Genomic DNA, 20,245 nt, shown 5'->3' on the forward strand with positions numbered 1-20,245 from the left:
AATCTGCAGAAAGGAAGCGCTATCATGAAACTCATGTAATAATGCAGTTTTTAAAGCCGATAAGTCATTCTAATGCCTTGACCTGGTAGTTACAGCTTGCCAAATACACTATAGTTGTCGACATGGGCGCCGAATATCTTTACGCCAGCCGCGGCGGCCGATCGTCTTCCTACCCGGCGCACACTGGTCCGAAATCGGAAAAAGCTGGAATAAAGTCCAAAATGACCTTTTTGGGGATAGAGGCTTGAAATGTAGCGTAAATAATCATATATCATTACCAGATATAGATTTATATGCCATTTTACATAATTACGAACCTTTAGTGAGATACAACGGCCCAAACATGACCAATTTTTCAATGACACGCGAGATATCGTTTTTCCTCAAAAAATCTTTGAATTTATCCAAGTGGTTTTGCGTTGGTATGAGTTTTATGGAATAAAAAACGAAAAATTCATTTTCATTCACATTCTCATGACATTATCTTTCGTTTACGAAAAATATAACTCGGAAAATTTGAACCACAATATAAAGTAGAGACTTCTAAAGAGTAATAATTAGAAATCTTGGAAAAAAGTCTGCGACGAAGGAAACAAGAGCGATTTTTCAATCGCACGTCAAAGCTCAGCTACACGCCGCGGAACTCTAAGGCTCGATAACAGGCCGATTTCTCAAGTTTTTTAAAACATTAGTGCTGAAAATCGTAATTTAAAGCATGGATAATCGTCTTCATTGACTTAAAACACTAAACTGAGGATGTTAAAAAGGATTATGTATAGATTGACTTGAACAATTAGCGCATTACTCAAGTGAAAATACTAAAGGTTGGATATTTTTCTATCCCACGCATAAGAAATATGCCCTGGGTATTGAAGTAAAGTGAAGAGATTATTTCAGCATGCTTAAGAGAGAGAAAAGTGAACTGTTTCCGTGAAAGGCAACAACCGATACCCTTTTTCCCTTTCCAACTTCGCCGAGGTGAGTCGCGCGGAAGGGGGTTTTCACACCACAAGGCTCTTTTAGCCTTTTTTATTACTGCGTCCGTCCGATGTGATATTAATTTGTAGCGTTTAGTTTTTTTGTTGAACTTAAAAAAAGCAAGAGATTTTAAGGTTGATTAAATGATGTGAGAAGTATAGAATTTTTTTAGATCTACAAAACTAAAGTTTAGTTCTTTAGTTCGTTCGCTTCGTCCACTTGAATTCCAAGAAGATTCAAGATCCAAAAAAATCGTTGATATAATTTTTAATAAAAATTCCAAAGTCTCCATAATCTTGCAATTTTGGCAGGAAAGTAATTGCCCAATCACACAAGTGTGTAGCAAAAGGCAATTTTCTGCAGGCAGTAATACTGAAACGTGGAGACGTCAAAACCTGCTGGCTGAGTATGTAGAATAATTGGTTTTTCTGCTTGAGAATTTGAAAGGGCCAAATATTACATGATTCATATATGTAGTATGTAATCTTTATTACAGCTATGAAAATTTCTGTACTCAGGGCTCTCCCTTGTAGTTTGGATACATATATATGGTCGACATGTTATGAGTGCCAAAGTAATACCTACCATGTAACACCACTTTTCAGGTATTTTCTGTTTTGAAATATAGCTATTATATTTTAATTACATAGTGATGATATGGAAGATGCTTTTGTCAACTGACTCTTTTATAGAGTGATATTTTTTAAAGTGGTTTTCTTGTTGCCTGGAATTAAGTGATATTTTTCTTGGAGCCTATGGCATCAGAATCGATGGAATCGGTATCGGTAGAATCGGAATCGAAATGTCAGAATCGGAATCGGGATCGGAATCGATAAAATTTTGGAATCGACCCATCACTAAACAGAATTTTACCATAAACGAAATGTGTTGTTTGACTTAAGTGTAAACACATGACTACACTCATAATATCTCGCTATGAATCCTGTCCTTTCGTTTATGTAAGGTTCGGACTGCGTTGACTTAAACATGAAAAGTACCTGTCAATAACTACCTGTTAACGTTGTTCAATAGGTTTCACGCACGGCTCATACCTAAAAGATGGTTTGTTCCACTCGCTTTCATCACAAATAGCAAGTTCATTAACGCGGATGGAGAATCGTACTTGTGTAAGTAAATACGCAGACACCTTTAGTATGCGTAAAATCGGTAATATCTTTCCTCCCAAAGCATGCCAAATAATATTTACGTACACATAAGAAATCTCTTCATTCCAAGTTTACAGAAACCCAAATAGTATCAGGAATCGCGAATCTCATATTTCACTTCCCAATGTCCACCACGAAGTAATTTTTGTACTTGAAATTTACTGCGACAATATGGAAAGTCAGTGCACTAAACTCTTACGCAATCAATTATATCCAGTAATGCTTATTCCTTGTACAGGCATCCCCCGAGTTACGTAAGAGATGCGTTCCGGCAGACTCTGCGTAAGTCGAAATTTACGTAAGTCGAACCTTTGCATTAGTGCTTCAGAGATTTCGATCGGCGCGGTGAAATTCTCAGTGGAGAAATGCGCGGTGAATTCTCGGTGAAGTTTAATTCAATTCACTGCGATATTCATGAACTCTACCGCGTATTCTTACGTTATTAGATACAAAATCGATAAACATTAATATAGTCTGAGAGTTGCATCTCGAGCATTGCCAATCAAAATGCGTAATATTATTCCCAGAGTTGACCGATCGCGTGGATTCGGGAAAGTACGGTATCTCAACGCTTAATTACTAAACTGAATACTTAAATTCATTCATTATGTTATACTGCGATCTAAGGGCCCAAAGAATGCATTGTCTACCTACCTATAATCATTATATCTTCTGCCTTTTATATATAACGTTGATCGATGAATCTGTTTTCACTGTCACAGTTAATGCACGTAGGAGGAGTGTCTAGGATTACGAGCAAATAACACACAAAAAAATACCAGTAAATAACTATATTCTTAGATACATTCACACACACATGCACTCAATCTTTCACGCACGGAAACATACTTTCATTCTCTCATATCTCAATAAAATAACGTGAAAATATACTTAAATATTTACTTCACTGGAAATTAAAAGTGAGCTTTTATTCAGCCAACTCCGTCATTAACGTCATTAAAGTTAGAGGGGAAAATCTTTCAATGACGCAATATTCATTTACAGATGCACACATTATGAGAGAACGAGAAAATGCAGCTTAATAAAATCTTCCGCCAGAAACATGTAAACAATTACGCAATTAATATCGTGTGTCAACTTTTTCTTAACTTTTTCGCGGCGTTCATTGCCAACACTCAAAATTTCAATGCCGTTACGTGGGTACTAAACAATTCTTTTCCGCGATAAAGATTTCTGCTTGAACTTCATTTTCTTTTAATTCCACAGATGGAAATGTCCAAACTTAAGAATACAATTTTTAAATAGTTGAAAGTCGGAGTTCAGGTGTGCATGCTGTATAACAAGTTGTATCGTACAGGAATGAGCACAACCACATCCATCGCTAGAACTGCAAATTTTCACGTTGATTGCTGACTTGGGATTTATAAGCGATTTTTCTGCAGAATTAATGAAAATTTCTTCGAGGAATGACAAATATGGGTCACTTTGTTATTTTTAGCACGTAAAAAACTCGATTACTAATCGATATTTTTTCTACCATAGGTTGTACGAGCGAATATCTACTTCTTCGCGCTCGCACTCGAAAATTAACGGAATCATTTGAAATACGGTTATCACTTACGTAAGTACGGATTTACGTAAGTCGAGACATACGTAACTCGGGGGATGCCTGTATGCGATCATGTTTGTTTACGTTTAATTCTAAAGCAGCGTTGCCAAGCCGAATCTTCCGGCATCCGGTCGTATGCAGGAAATGCCTGTTCGACGTAAAGTTTTTCTTCTATATTTTAATTATACTACTGGTGACCTATAATTTTAATGCAACCAAAAATTCATAAATGAAGTTTACTACACTCAATTAGTTTTTCGTCGATTTCTATGAACGGGAAATAATTAAAAAAAAATAAATTCTGTCGCCAAAGCGCATGGCTCCTATCTATGCCATGTAAATCAGCTTCTCTTTGCTCACAAATATCTCTGAATTTAGCCTGGTAAGGGGTGTATATTATGATATCACTGGAAAGATCAAGACTTTTTCTTTACTATGAGATAAAAATCATATAATTCTATGATGATTGATTTTTCGCTCAAACTACCTTAAAGAAAAGTACCATGGCAATTCTTTCAAAAAACACTTCAAGCGTATTTAATTTGACATGACTACGTATGAATATGGCTATTCTGAAATTTAGATCAAAATCTCAAGCATCAACCATTCTTTCCTGGTGGATGATTATTTTAAGTTTTCTCTGGTAACCTCCTGGATGAGTTATTCTATCACCTAAATGTTCCCTCCACTATGTACAGAACACTCACGACTATCCGGGCTGATGATAGGGAGGGACAACACAAATAATCGAAAAACATGGATAATCCAAACTTTAACATGAATGTCTTGCAGTGTTCATATTTTTTACCTAAAACAAACAATAGATTCTTATTTATGCACTTATTCTGTTATTTTAGAGTGCTTCCCGGACTCATTGGGAGCTTTCTCGCCAGTTCGCGATCTTTTTAGCAGCGATAACATGGCTGTACTAGTATTCTAAATGCTCCATTTAAGGCCTGGTTTCGAACCACACATCCGTGGCTGTGTGATCACGGATACAGAAAAGTGGTTTGCACAAATGCTTCAAAACCACTGCTCGACATCGGATATTACAATGCCAGGCACCACGCCACATAGTCACGTATAGAACAAGTTGCCTGGGTTGCAACTGCTGTGGGATTTGTATCCTTGATCACGGAGCGCAGTCATGCACTGCAAAGCTTGGAAAACAGAAGCACGGTACTCCCGTGAATGCAGCGTGATCGCTTCCATTTTACAAAGGGGATTCTTATGGAAATTATAAGCCCGGTGTATCCTAGCATTAATGCAGTAATTCCAACGATTTTGCGTCAGATTTGATTTTTAAAAATAAAGAGAGCGAGAGTGAAAATCATGCACGGATAATCCGCAACCTGGACCGCAAACCGCAGCTGGATAATCGGGAGTCTGCTGTATATATGTATATTCTATTGTCATCCTCAGGGAAACAAGTGTTGAGCATGTAATTTTGTGAAGTTTTCTTGACTGAGATGCCATGACAAGGGATGTTGGCAATAGTTTACTCCTCAAAATGTTGGAAGATATGGAATAACTGACCTGGGAAGTTATTTGAGAAAGTTCACCAAAATGAGACCATAAAATATGAAGAGAAAAACCTTGCCACTTTCAAAAAAGCTAAAATGTCATGACATGAAACACACATTCCACATACTTCAACAGAAATCATTGAATTAAAGCACCCCAAAAGGCACCAGAAAACATGTATATGCAATATGTGCAGTGCTCACATACATACCTTTGAAATGAGATCCCTGGCTCCATTAGACACATGTGGTGGAAATCTGTACCTAACTTGCTTGATGTTCAAGTATGTCTCTTCAAAGGTGGATGCCTCAAATGGAGGCTTCCCCACAAGACACTCATAGCAGAGAACGCCAAGGCTCCACAGATCCACTTGCTTGTCATGTGTCTTCCCCTCAACCATTTCGGGCGGAAGATAATCCAAAGTGCCACACAGCGTTGCCCTCCTGGAAATCACCACATCTCAAATTGGATACTTAAAAAATGCGAAAAGTTCACACTACCATCACAGTTTTTTAATGTTAAGTATGATAAAAAACTAATGCAACTGGTTTTTTCTCATGCTTCTAATGGCCTGAGCACTGCCCTGACTGCTAGTAATAGTGGTGGGGAGTATCTGCTATCCATCGCTGTCTAGAGATGTCCACTTTGAGGTATGGAAGGTTCAGCATCGTTGTGCGCATAAACTCTTGTTCAGTGATTGCGTGATCACTCAAGAACTTAAGAGCAACACTATTTAATCAAGTTTTGTTCAAAACTCTAAAAACCTCCACCTGAAACTTACAAAATGATTCTAGATATCTACTAGGGATTCTGCCATTTCATATTTACAAGTTTACAGGATGCCAGAACAATTATATGAAGGTGGGGGAAGGCCAGTATCAGAATGTATCGCTAGGTTACAGCGTTTCCTATCTACCGAAATAATAAAATTAAGGTTTTCTTCAGTTTTTCATGTATTTTTTTTTCAAGTTTTCATATTTTTTTCCACGTTTTCACATTCTCAATGTTGTTAAATTTGCGGTTAATAAGCTAACAATAAGACAATCACCGGCCATACATTAAGTAAAAATTAATGTATGCGACAGATGCCATGAATGTAAACGTAGCAATGAGCAAAGTGATATCTGTTATAACGTCACCTATCGTTAGCAAAATTCAGGGCCGACTGAAGGCCCCACCCAACCGCACTTTTGCCCGGATGCCGAATACCATGGCTTCCTTTAATATGCAAAAGCTGTTCCGACCTTCTTCCATCTGGACACTGGAAGTCCTTTTTTAATTCCTCGCCAAGAGATTGTTTTTTGCACACATTGTTATTACCGCACAGTAACCAAATTTCCCTAACCCAATCTTTCTGAGATTGCGGAAAATATTTTATTAAAATTTTTTCTAGAGTGTAATAAATCAAAAAATCAATTTTATATAATTAAAATGCACTTGCTTTGAAATATATAAAGACAAAATAAATACCTACTGAAACACGTCATTTTCACTTTCATTTTACTATTCACATTCACTCAAACGAGATGAGCGCAGTCTATTGAGAGCTACTGCCATAAATTGAAAGTCTATTTGCTGTAGAAATATAAGTAAAGTAAAATTCCAATGGCTAACTCATATTTCGAAGCATATGGCATGTGCCCTCATTTTGTGTGGGAACCAAATTTCAAGTTACAAATCAGATAATTTTCATTAATGGTTCATTCTGGGTCTATTAGAAATGCAAGTTATTTCATTTGTCCTTTTTCGAATACAGGTCCATTCCAAGCTATCACAGAAATTGAAACGCTTAGAAAAAATAAAAGACTTCCGCCATTAAAATGGAAAATATTGGTCAATGTGTTGTCATATAGTATGGACCAATTGTTACTCTACGAATATTCAAGTGTGTGTTCCTGACCTTGAAAGATGATTAACACCTTGAGTGCGGCATGACGTGATATCACGTCATGGTGCGCTATCCCCTGGTGCTGATGACGTGATATCACGTCATGCGTACCCCGAGGGTTCCGGCCCTCCGTAAGAGCTCGGTTCAGTTCTATTATGACATTTTGCCCCCCTAAGTTGCTCAGCAGGGATCTAGCAGCGCATTTGTGAACGCCGTTTCAAGCAACCTTTCCTGGGAGGATCGGGAGAAATTTTTTTCTTTTATCTTAAGGTAAGCCAATTTCCATTCATTTTCCCCCCTGTATTTTATGCTATTATTTTTATTTCTTTCTATTAATGCGTGAGTATGACAAATTTTATTTGAGTTTTATTTTAAAAATCATAAGTATTTACCAGCTGGAACTTAATTATGTGTGTTTAATAATTTTTATTCTGTTTTAATAATGTTTAGCGAGAATATAGATATTTTTTCCATCCTTCCTTTTTTTCTTCTTGCGAGCCTAGTATTTTTCAAACCTTTATTGTCTGATGTTAATGAGTTTTAAACGATTTAAGTTTTTCCTGGTGAATACTTCTGACAAATATTTCTCGGGTTTGCATCCAGGCTTACATAAAAGCTTTAATAAGTTTTATTCAATTAATACATGAAGTACTGTGATTAGTGAAACTTAAAGGAAATTTGAAAATGCCATTACATTTTATTTATGCAACGTAACATATCTCTAACTTTTGCACCCTTCCTTTGTTTGTCAGTGGATCTCCTAAGCAGGGAAGGGATCGACAAGCGGCAATCTTACGAGAATGAAGGAAGTTATTTACGGAAAAAGTGTAAGCTATTTTAAATATTTATTGTTGATATATGCATATTATGCACCTATAAACATTCTTATTATAATTGCAAATAACTGTTTGCACATTATCCCATGGATTGGCGAAGAAGTGCTAAGCAGTTGCTTTATAAAAATGCTTTTATTTTCTCGATAACTGTGAAATCAATGGCTTATGGGTGCTCTCAATTCTTTGTCTCGCCATTGTGAATATTTAGTTCCTAAACATAGTTTTACATTAGTAAAGCTGTTTGTAGCATTTCAGCTTTGGCCTATTACACCGAGTGTGTTTATTTTGATCCTGTTAGTTATCGGAATTTTCACAAAAAAAAATGCAATGTATTTATTGCAGATGGTACGGAAGCGAGGAGTAAAACGGAAAATTTTTCATGCTGGCCGGTAGTCGATGCTGCTTGAAAAAGGTGAAATTCTCTATTTATCAGCTTTTGCCGATGATCAGCAGTCTTCGACCTTCCATCAGGACTTGCAGCCATCGACGTCGAGGGAGGAAACCTCCGCAAGGACACAAACATTTCCTTCTTAGCTCTCTGCCTTCTCTAGCCGTATGTACACGAAGAAGGAATAGCGGGGGCTCCTGGAAGAGAGCGGGATCAGGCATTCTCTGAAGACTGCGAGCTAGAAATTAGAGAGGAGGAGGGTGGGGAGGAGGTTGAACCCTCACAGTCAGGTACTCCGTTGCCTCCTTCTACGCCAGATCCCTTTATGTCAATCACTGGCCCATCCCCTTTGTCCTATTCTTTCCCTGAACCCTCTAACAATACCGTCAGGCCTTCTCCATCCGAACATCCTTTGCGGTGGACCCGTAGTTCAGTGACCCCTCAAAATATCACTTTCATAGAAAACCCAGCTCTCACCACTTCACACCCTTCCAACGATCCAAGTGTTTTTTGGCGTCTCCTTTTCCCAGACACCCTCTTCCGTATTCAGACATACTTTCTTATAATCTCCGAAAGAATAGGTTAGGAATTGGAAACAATTGACCTATGAAGAGTTTTACCTTCATAGGCCTAATATTTCACGAGGTAGGTATTCCTATAACCAATATATCCGACTAATGGAGCATTGCTATCTTGTTTGACCTGCTTTGCTTTCGGAAATACATGAGTCTTGATTGATTCTTTAGCATTCTTCAAGCCCTTCATTTTAACACCGGCCCAAACGATTCAGAGCCTGAGTATTTCCTCTAAAAAAATCCGTCCCTTTTAGATTAATTTCACTCCTCCATTGATTCCCTAATAATTCCTTACCGAAAGCTATGCACGCTTTTTCATTTATCGTGAACCCGCTGGAAACATTTCCCTTTATAAATTCCGTCTTTCTGTTATTAGATCCTTTATTCTGCCATCCTACATTCCTTATCCCAAGCCAATTTTACCATCAATATCTCAATCTCACTTCCCTGAACTCATCCAAGAGGAAGGTGGCAAAAAGAAGAATCGATGGTGCAAGTATTGCACTATTGCAGTGCAAGCACTCTTGGGCGTAGGAAAGAGACCGCAGATACTACATTGGCTGCTAGGTCTCCTCTACTCTGTCCCGAGCTTTTTTCTTTCTTTCATAAGAAGGCATAAATAGTATTATATATTCTTGTATCATATATTGCAATAGTATTATAGGTTAAATACATGGTTATAAAATTTGTGAGAGAGGTATTTCCTACATTGGTAAAACATACTTGACTGCACGTAGTTGTATATAATATATAATTTGAAAATGCTCATCTTATCGATTGTATTGAATTTGTTTTGGGTAAATACAATATTTTGTTCATACCATGTGATTTCTTTTTTCAATAGACTAGGGCTCTTACATAAATAAGAAGTAACTAGAGATTTCCAAGCACGATGGAATTAGTCTTTCCCTCGTGTAATTAGAAAGAAAACGCCATCGTTGCTTTCGGTAATCGGGTAAGTAACAATGGGCATAGATGCTGCAAATATATTCCTAGGAATACGTATTATTGAATGGTTTACTCGAATGGATATTATTATGCACCAAATGAAAAAATATTATTGCGGTAAAAATTTACATCATTTTCAGATTTTCGCAGAGTATTCGTAGTAAGAATCGCGATACGTGGCCTAAATGAAGATTACTTGTAAGATGTTTGCTAGCAAATACCAATAGTTCCAGTTTTTATGCATTAATTTCTAACTCGGTAACATCATATTGCAAAAATATGCTATTGGCTTGAGTTCATAAGAGAGTAATGAGGAAGTTATGGGTTGATTATGTCTGTTTCCACATCCATTTTTATTTCGGCAACGGAGTCTATAACCCAATGACCCAAAAAGGACACGTACCAGCAAAATCTTTCCCCATACCTTCCCCATCTTTTTGATGTGCCAATGGCACTTCCAAAAAAGTTATTCCTAGTTCTTACAAGTGGACCAAATAAATCTTACTATCACCCCTCGCTTCATCTCCGTACCCCCTCCAACATTAGAACAGCTGGCAGGAGTGGTGCACGACAAGAGACACCCTAATACACCGTCGGAAAATAATCTCGTAAGCTGAGTGCCACCCATCTCAAGCACATGCAGTGAAGGGAATACATAATGGTATGTGAAAACCATTTTTGTTAAATATCTGATGCTTACTTGCTTGCTGAGCTGATGATGGTCGTATGGGAACAAAGGAATTGGAGCTGAAAACATGATACGAGTAAAGGTATTTGTGACGAGAATAGTGACTTCAGAAGAATATGTAGAAATTATTCAATATTATAGAACCCTACCCCGATACTTACGATTACTAGTACAAGGAATACGCCGAAATATCTTGCGCAGAATTACCATCACAATCAAACAGCTGTTCACGGCGACTCCTTGTACTTATAACTTGCATTACATCCATCTAAGCCAAAAATTTCCCTATGACAGTGGCAAAATACCAATGGCGATACCAGTAGAACATTAAAAATTCATTTTCCTCGTATTTTTTTGGATACATAGCGCAGAAAAAAAATTAGAAGAAAACGGTGGCGCGGGGAAAAAGCTGACAGTATGCAACCCGCATCACGTTTATATCCCGCTGTGCGGGTGACGTGATATCACGTCATAAATAAAAAAATTCATAGCTAACAAATAAGGGACAAGAAAATTTTTTCATTATTTTTCCCAGCTCTTTTGGCACCCATGCATGCGTTTTGCATTAAAAACGACAGCCGCACCGGGGGTCGATTTTGAGTTTTACATGGTCAGCATTGAAAGTGTTAACATATCAAATTTGATCAGTCAATCGTATTATCAAGATTGAGATATTTTTAAGGCTTCAAGACGAAATTCACGGCTTTTTCCAGGTTTTTTCACCGTAGACAAAATTCACAACTTATTCACAGTTTCAAGGTTTTCACGGTTGAGTGGGAACGCTGAGTGAGAACGCTAACTAAGGAAGCATGACGAAGCATGCCACAAGGTTTAATAGTTTGACCAACATACAAAACATTGTACCCAGGGCCAAAAGATCGTACCCCACAAGAGCTATGCGAAGGCGTGTACAAAGTGCCATGTTCCTGCGGAAGATCATATGTTGGTGAAACATGCCGAGGAATGGCGACAAGGATGAAGGAGCATGGAAGAGCCACAAAAAAAGAAACAACTGCACTTGTCAGCCATTGCAGAGCATGCTTGGAGTGAGGCGGGTCATAAATTGATTTTGATAGAGCAAAGATAGTGGCAAAAGAGAGTCGCTACTACCCCAAGCAGATCAGGGAAGCATTAGAAATCCATAAAACGCCAAATATTAACAAGGAAAATGGCTACCCAATCAGCAACGTGTGGAAGAGAGTACTGACCAACTAGCGTGCAGAGGGAGGACGGCCAGTGTTATATGTGGCGGAGAAAAATCAACACTTCTCACCTTTGACTTAAAGACGAAAGCAGGATGGCTTTCGAAACTGTAGTCAACTATAAACGACAGATGCGGCTGGAGAACCAGGAACTTGGCAGTCATCGTGAACAACGCCGCAGAAACCTACGCACCAATTATACAATAAACTACCAGCTGAGCTCAAGGCTCATAAAAGTGTAGCTACATTTAAGAGTAGCCTGCTAGGGTATTTGAAATTAAAAATGTTTTACTCAAATGATGACCTTGTAGGAATGTTTAACAAGTGACTTGCATGTTGTTGACAACTGTATGTCTAATCTGACATTCAGTCCTAAACAGGTGTAACTATTGAAAAATCCTTATCTCTGGACAAATAAAGCATTATTATTATTATCTCACAAAGAAAAGCTCAAGGATAAAAGATGTAATTCACTGATAACACTGTATTTATATATTTAACTTATTTTCTGTTGACTTCAATTTTTTAGTTATTTTAAGGGTAAAATAGGCATGTTAATTTCTAAACTGTAGTTAGTTTTCTTCTGCCACTTCAAGTTTTTTCATTACAACTTGTTTGATTGTAACCACTCTGTGCTAGATTTAGCGTCGATCACAAGAGGCATCATTACTCTCCAATTGACTGACATTAACCTTATGCGACTGTAGCCGGGTGACTGACATAGTAGAAGGCCAGCGAAAGGCGCATAGTTGTCTAGTTCTGCAGGAGATACTACATTTGGACACAGGCACCTAGTCCAAAATTTTCTTCGTTGGGAGTTTCAATGTTGAGTGGGTTGCACAGACTGATAGATGTTTGGTTGTCAATTCAAACACATCGGTAAACCATACCTTTTAATGGATCACTTATAAATTTCTTTCAAATATTGCTGATTGTTATATTCATCGTTGGTTAATCCTTGGCTTCATTCACGCCAAAACACTCTTAACCTTGGAATACAAAATAGCTAACCTCTGGGTGAAGCAGTTGTGGCATTCTGAGTTTTTATCAAGTGTGCATTAGACTTTTGATTTCTAAGTAAACCACATGCCTATTCCCCCTCATCCACTGCAACTTCTATCACTTCCTTGACCTGTAGCCACATTGATGATGCTTAGGGAATCATACATGACCTTGGCAGCTGAAAAAATACCTATCAGAATTTTTTCATAGATTATTGCTCCTTCAATTTATCAGTAGTAATGGGCACTCCAGTATGATGGTCCATTGCAAAGAGGATATCACTGATATTCTCTCCCAAGGAAAATGTGTTGAAACATTATGTGGTTTTGAGATTTATCTCATAATACCATATGTATATTTGGAACAGCAGACAATATTACTATGGATTAATTGCTAAAGATTAATGCACAAACCTGGATGAGGGTGCATGGACAGACCAACCAAAGTCAGCAATCTTTAACTCTCCCTTTGAACCAAGCAAAAGGTTCTCCGGCTTGATGTCACGGTGGATGACTTTCTTCTTGTGACAGTACTGTAGGGCACTAGCCAGCTGCGCCATATACTCAGCAGTCCTGCAACATTAAACCAAAAATTAGATCATACAAAACGGAAATTCTCGAATTAATGAATTTAGTTAAATTCAACATTTTCCTGGAGCCACTTTTCATGGATTACATTACTTTTTTTGTCTTCAAGATTAAGCAGGAATTTTAAGATTTCTGAACTTATATTTCAAACTAAGCGTTCAATTATACTGTGTCAACATAAGCATGCAAGGAAGGAGAAAAGACCTTGAAGGAGAGTGCAGCAAAGAATGGGGATAAAAGGAGCGTGAGAATGATGATTGAGGGTGGGTAGGCTAGAAAAATTATGAGGGAAACGGAGAAAAGATATGCAGGGATTGTGTGAGGACAGATGGATGTGTAGTGGAGACTATGAGAGTCATGTGTAGAGGGTGAGGAGTACCAAGGAATGTAGTAATGATAGGTTCAACTTCAATGCAGGTATGCATATAACCTTGAATGCTATGAGTGAAGCATGAAATGACACAAGGGGGGAAAGCCAGCTGTTTAAGTAGTCTTGAGGAAAATTATGGGCCGAACTTCCAACATTTTTTTGGGGCCCTCTCGTCCTTACCGAAGTAGCAGTTGATCCTCAAGTTCAGCTAGGCAGTCAACCCAATGGTGATACATATACAGCAGACTACTCATTATCCCGCTACGGATCATCTGTGCTGCAGATTATCGATGCATAAGTCTCACCCTCCTTTGATGTTCTTTGCAATCCTTTTAAGAAATTAGATCGAACGGAAAAGCACTACTTGCATTTTAATTAGAGATGGGTCGAATAGCAGATTTCTTGAATTCGAATAGTAAATCATTGCTCGAATATTCGAATACCTCGAATTTCGAATACCTCGAATACTAAACGATGAATGCTGGAATGTATGACTTGGTTGCCTATGCAGCAGGCAACACAAGATTTTGGGGAGTAATTTTGATTTCCTTTAAAGGATTCGTACAGGAATTTAGCTGATTAATGGAATATTTTAATTTTATGGAAACAATTGGGCATATAATTAATTCAACTAACATCGCCTTACCCCCACTCCTGCTGCCAAGTGCTAGATGACAATCTGAGGCATTTTGTAAAATACAAGCTCTTCTCCTCCGGATTTTCTTCAATTATTTTCAGTCCATCTTTGGGAGTTCTCACGAGATAAGAAGATGAATTGGAATTGCTATCAGGGAGAAACCAAATATCCTGAGAAAATATCCCTTCGTCTGGGACTGTAACAATAAAGATTTAAAGCACCACTTAAAAATGGTAACTTTATATATGTTTCCGGAAAAAAAATACCGCATCAACTTCCGAGAAGCTCTGCTGCTCATATCGAGTCTCGCCAGAATGCCAAGCCTCCGTCCTATTTTGACATTTATTTCCTTGCGTAAAATGCTTAAATGCATCGCGTTTGGTCTTGTTCTTTTTTAAATTACGTGCATGTTACTAATATTTCAATCCAACAAAGGTGTAATATCAATTGCCGAAAGTCATTGTTAGACACCTTTTGGGCTTATAGGTGATTCACGCAGCAGTTGACCTCCAGAAACTGGAAACTTAGGGTGTAGTCCAGTACAAGCTCCCAATGCTCCCGCTTCAGACGCTACAGATTCGTGGTCCACTTTCGCTCCTATCGCTCCCAGTGCTACCCTACTGGATCACGGCTGGAGCGATTGTAGCATTTGTTAGTCGTTTGTTTTACAAGTATCATCTGCTCGGATATTAGGTCGCCTGAATTAGGGATTGTTATAGACCCTTGTACTTTGCTTGTTAGAGAGGTCAGTAATATTAATGACAAAAAGAATATGATCATAGGGTACACCACAAGAAACCTAATTAATATTAGATCTTCATTGGATACCATGATCGGACACCACAACAGACCGATGCTTGTCCTGAAGATTTTACCCACTGGTTCGCAAATCCTCTAACACCGAGGTGATAAACTTAAACTAAGGGCAGATCATGATACATATAAAAGAAGATAACACTGATTAAATACCTTATTAGAGTAATTTCAATGAAACCAAAAATAAGCCTAATTAATTCAACTAACCTAAAAGCCTGTTTAAACGATACACGTACAAGTTAATGCCTGTTTGCGTTAATGATTTTTGTGGTCCGAAACGGAATATGTATGAATGTTTGAACCAAGCTAAAATACGTTCAATTTTCCGTTCGTGCATTTGCATAAGTTGAGTGGTTACACGTGTAACCACTCAACGTGCAACAACCGTACGGTACATTTCGTGTTCATACATTTAGACTCGTACGGGTTTATACAGGTGTAAAAAGGCCGCAAGTAGAGTGTCCTTTCTACGATTTATCAATTGCACTCATGACATTGTATGATAGTCTCAAAAGCAGTCCTAGACTTTGACCCATCTCGTCAACAACCAGCCTTAAGCATAAATGCAATGCGTGTCAACCTGACCTTAAGAAAATTACACAAGTAAAATACAACCGAACATCAATAATTGATTAAACTTAAGTTGAAGATTAGAGGAAGATATCATCATTTAACAGAGAATACAATCTTCATGGAGAATGGTTGGCCTCCACAAAGCAACAAACGGAATACTTTGACCAACAAGTTCACGTACCCTAACCTAAGAAGTCATATTCTATCTCAATTTCATGCAATATCAAGTTCAAATAACTAATAATTGATCTAAATAACAAACAAATCAAAATAACTTCCAAAATTAACAGAAGTAACATATTAACAAAAGTAACAGATGGAATGCTTCGACCGGAAAGTTCACTCACCTCATGCCTTATTAATTTCGAATAGTCATTTTCTATCTCCACTTCTCGCTAGCTCAAGCTCAAACCACTAATAATTAAATAATATTATAAATAATTAATTATCACAACAACAAAGTTTATAAGATATCTTGGACTTGCCGCTCCATTTCTTCCTCGATCTGGCCCGTGGCGAACATTGACTCTGAATTATAAAACCATTGAGTTACAGCCATTTGCCTCACCGTAATATCCCCCGAATAGTTCTTTAACCATTTGTTTTTGGCATTTACCATCCTGGCTCTATTAGCGACTTCTTCCATCAACTCCAAATGGTCATATTATTGCTGGCCAGGTCCACAACTGTTATGAACACCATTTTCTTTCGCCTTCCTTCCCGTTCAAATTCGCGCTGAAAACCGGTTCGCTCCAGCTTACCCACCTATTTCGCAGGAGCGTTTGTAGCGAGAGAGAAGCGAATATAGTGACGTCATGCGTGACGTACGAGAACGCTACGGGAGCTTTTGTAGCTTCTACTGGACCATGCAAAGACTCGCTTCCAGCGCTTCGGAGCACTGGGAGCTTGTACTGGACTACGCCCTTAGAAGCAGGTAGGCTGAAAAAGGTCAGTGGGTGAGAAAAGGGGGGGGAGTGCGAAACACATTTCTTTTGTTCTCGTGTCACTTGATATTTTTTTCGAAGCTAAGGTCTTCATAATATGATCCCTGCGCGAGCTGGGACCTTTTTTTTATTTCGGAGAAGAGGAAAGCTTCAGAGGGGGATAGCAGATCTTGGGAAATGCGCTAATGTCACTATCCCACGGTACTCGTGCAGCAGTTGAGCTCCAGAAATGGGGAACTTCGAAGCAGGTAGGCAGAAAAAGGTCAGTGGGTTAGAAAAGGGGGCTTGAGACATGTCTTTATTGTTGTCCAGTAACTTGATATTTTTTTCGAAGCTAAGATCTTTGTAATACGACCCCTGCCCGAGCGAGGACCTTTTGTTTGATTTCGGAGAAGATGAAAGCGTCAGAGTGGGTGAGACGAGTGCTGAATGGAGGGGGATAGCAGATCGTGGGAAATGCACCGATGTTACTATCCCACGGCACTGGAGTTTCCTGGTGGGGGAAACCGGGGATTTTCGGATTTTTTCACCCGGATCAATTTAGGTTCCCCACGTCGAACTCTTTTCACCGCTCTGACCCGCGAACCCGCAAATTTGATGTAGTTCGTCAACTTGCCTATAACGGTGCCGCATGCACTAAAAGACTAGCAAGGTCGGTAAAAGGCTTTTACCGACCTTGAAGACTAGAGTTCTGTGCATTTTTCCGAGTCAACTACCAACGACGTGCGTGTGACAGTGTACGACGCAAAATTCAAAGTATTCGAGGCTGTACTTTTCGCATAACTATTCAAGACCTCGAATATCGAATACTTTCTAGTATTCGAGGTATTCGCGGATACTATTCGCACATCTCTAATTTTAATGCAAAGCAACACGGGCTTATTTTCTCCATTAGAATTCCCTTTGTGAAACGCAATTATTTTCATTTCTTGTTGACAAGGAATGTTTCAAGTTTACTTTGACATTGGCTATAGCATTGCAGAGGACGATGGACAGTGGAGAAAAAAATTCTAGATTAATTTTAGAGTATAATGTATACTTCAATGGGTAACTGCAATAGTAAATAAAGAAAAATGTTACCTACTATCCTTGAATGTATTTTTAATACTGTCAACACGCATTTATCGTTGAGGCCCCACATGATGTTGAATACAGCCCAAGGGAACCCGAAATTTTGCAGCTCTCTGGCAAGAAGCCGCGATCAGTCAAGATCAAACTGGAGTGGAAGGGAATAGTAGAAGTGAAGGTAGAGGGGAAAATGGAAGAAGAGATGAAGGAAATAGAGATTACATGAGTCATAGCCAGGTACTTGCCAGCAGGGACAATTTGCTGGAGTACATGGACAATTGGGAATACGAGTATAATTATGTTATCGCTGCTAAAAAGATCGTGGTTGGTTGACGAAAGCTGTCAAGGAGACTGGAAAGCAATCTAAAATAACAGACCATGTGCATTAATGACAATAAATTGTTAGATTTACGTAAATTTTGAACTTACTACAAGACAATAAAGAGAAAGTTTGGATTATCCATTTTTTCCTATTATCCGTGCTGCCTGTTCCCATCATTGACTCTGATAATCAGGAGTTTACTGTACATAAAACGATGGGGAGGAAAGTCTATAGGAGCTATATGCTATTAATTAATTCATTGTAGGAGCTATATGATATTAGCCATAAAATAGTATTTGAATGGATACTAACTTGTAAATGCTCTGGGATATAACCCATTAAAGCAAAAAAGAGCCTTCATTTTTACGCTCTGCTCAGAATGAGATAACAAAAATACAGGCGGTCCCCGACTTTCGTACACGATGCGTTCCCGAAAACATGTACGAAAGTCGAACCATTGACTTCCATGCTAATTAGGGGTTACGTTCCATAAGAGCAGAATATGCATACTAAAACCTTTTTTTTCACGGATTTTAATTCAATTCACTAATTTTTAATAATATCTTAATAAAATCTCTCAAAGCATCTCATTTCTTTCGAAAATATGCAGAAACTGTAAATAAAAGTTAAAAAAAAAACAAGAACTCCGCTGGCTATCGAGAGAAACTTCATCTTGCCGTTTAAGTTGACATTCCACTTATAACGTCCACTATAAATAAAAAGACATATCAAGAATCATAACAAAATGTAATTGTTGAACCCGCACTCTGGATACCTTTTAATTTTCACACCAAAATTCGATATTCGGCAGGTGACATTCGTGATCGCGTATATCCGTATATTTCGCATGTTATTCAAAAAAGACAAAAGACGAACGGAATTTGGGTGATATTTCGTGCAATATCGCATTATCGTTGCTGAAGGTGTACTTGAATTAAACAGCACTCAAACGAAAAAACATAATTCGAAAGAAGATCATGCTAGTTTTATTGAAAGCTATTTGATGATGTCTAGTCAACTTTTTTGAAAAATCTCTCCAATGAAGGCTTTCTTCTTCTGTTGATGAAGGAGCCTATATCAGGCAGTCTCTCTCCCAAATAAATCCCCTAGATTAGAGTCAACTACCAACAATTTCCTTCATTGTAAACGTGCGTATGTACTGCCATGTGAAACAATTGAATGTTGGGATGCGCAGTAAACACCGCGGGAATTTAAAAAAAAAATACAGACCAACGTCCGAAAGTCCGAATTTAGCGTACGGAAGTCGAGTAAAAGGTGTCAATTTTGAACGTACGAAAGTGCGAATTGTACGAAAGTCGAGTGTACGAAAGTCGAGGACCGCCTGTATTCAATATCAGTAGAACAAAAAAATACAAATGAATTTGGTAATTATAAAGAAATTATAACAGACACCATAGCAAACTGAGTACATATCAACAAAAACAAAGAGTAACATGTTAAAATTAAATGCTGGTCTTTAACTAATAATAATTTTTTTTTCTTTACATAATTGTAAGGTTGGTGAAGATGTTACTTCGACCGGCAGGGAATTCCACAATTTTCAAGCAGTAAACAATTTGGAAGGAGTTGAAATAGGCTAAAGGGATTAAGATTAGATTGGGTTCACACAGGAACGTCGAAGTCCAGTTTAGGAATGTGGAACAAAAAAATGATCTCATGAAGTTCGTATTTCCTTCAGAAATGGAGAGGTAACTATTTCAAGTCAACGTGATACTTGCACAAATTGAGGGAGGGATAGATTCCAGGAGAGGGTGAGTCCAATAACCAGACAGTTTTATTTGACTGCACAACTGTGAAGCAAAAACATTTGGAAGGCAATGGGAATTTGGAAGTCGTATGCCATATTGACGTTTTTATTACCAAACATAATTGCATGTTTTAAAATGGAGTAACTGGAGGTGTAACAACATGTATTCACAGTTATAAATGCTATGAGCTAAATTGAGACATAACAGTCCAAAAAGGAGGGGTCATTGAACAGAGCCTTGAGGGACACCACATGAAATCAGGACCCAAGAAGATAGCTCATTACCCTAGCGCAGAACTGCAAGAGTTATGCCTGACAAGAAGAAATGAACCCAGTGCAAGGCAGAGCTAGAGAAATTCAGGAATTTCAGTTTGTGCGAGGGGAAAAAATGATTC

At 38.2% G+C, this 20,245-nt stretch overlaps 1 protein-coding gene across 2 annotated transcripts in view; it reads right to left on the reverse strand.

Annotated features, from left to right (window-relative positions):
• LOC124159586 (serine/threonine-protein kinase Aurora-2-like) overlaps positions 1-20,245 on the reverse strand; it is a 62,743-nt gene that overhangs the window by 19,525 nt on the left and 22,973 nt on the right. The window contains exons 6-7 of one of the 2 annotated variants that reach the window (XM_046535496.1): positions 13,179-13,337; positions 5,450-5,681 (exon numbers count right to left, since the gene is read on the reverse strand). In XM_046535496.1, the coding sequence (XP_046391452.1) occupies positions 5,450-5,681; positions 13,179-13,337 (391 nt within the window). The remainder of the gene's footprint in view (positions 1-5,449; positions 5,682-13,178; positions 13,338-20,245) is intronic. The other variant, XM_046535497.1, reaches the window with a different exon arrangement.

The sequence above is a fragment of the Ischnura elegans genome, chromosome 5, assembly GCF_921293095.1.
Source record: "Ischnura elegans chromosome 5, ioIscEleg1.1, whole genome shotgun sequence".
NCBI lineage: Eukaryota > Metazoa > Arthropoda > Insecta > Odonata > Coenagrionidae > Ischnura > Ischnura elegans.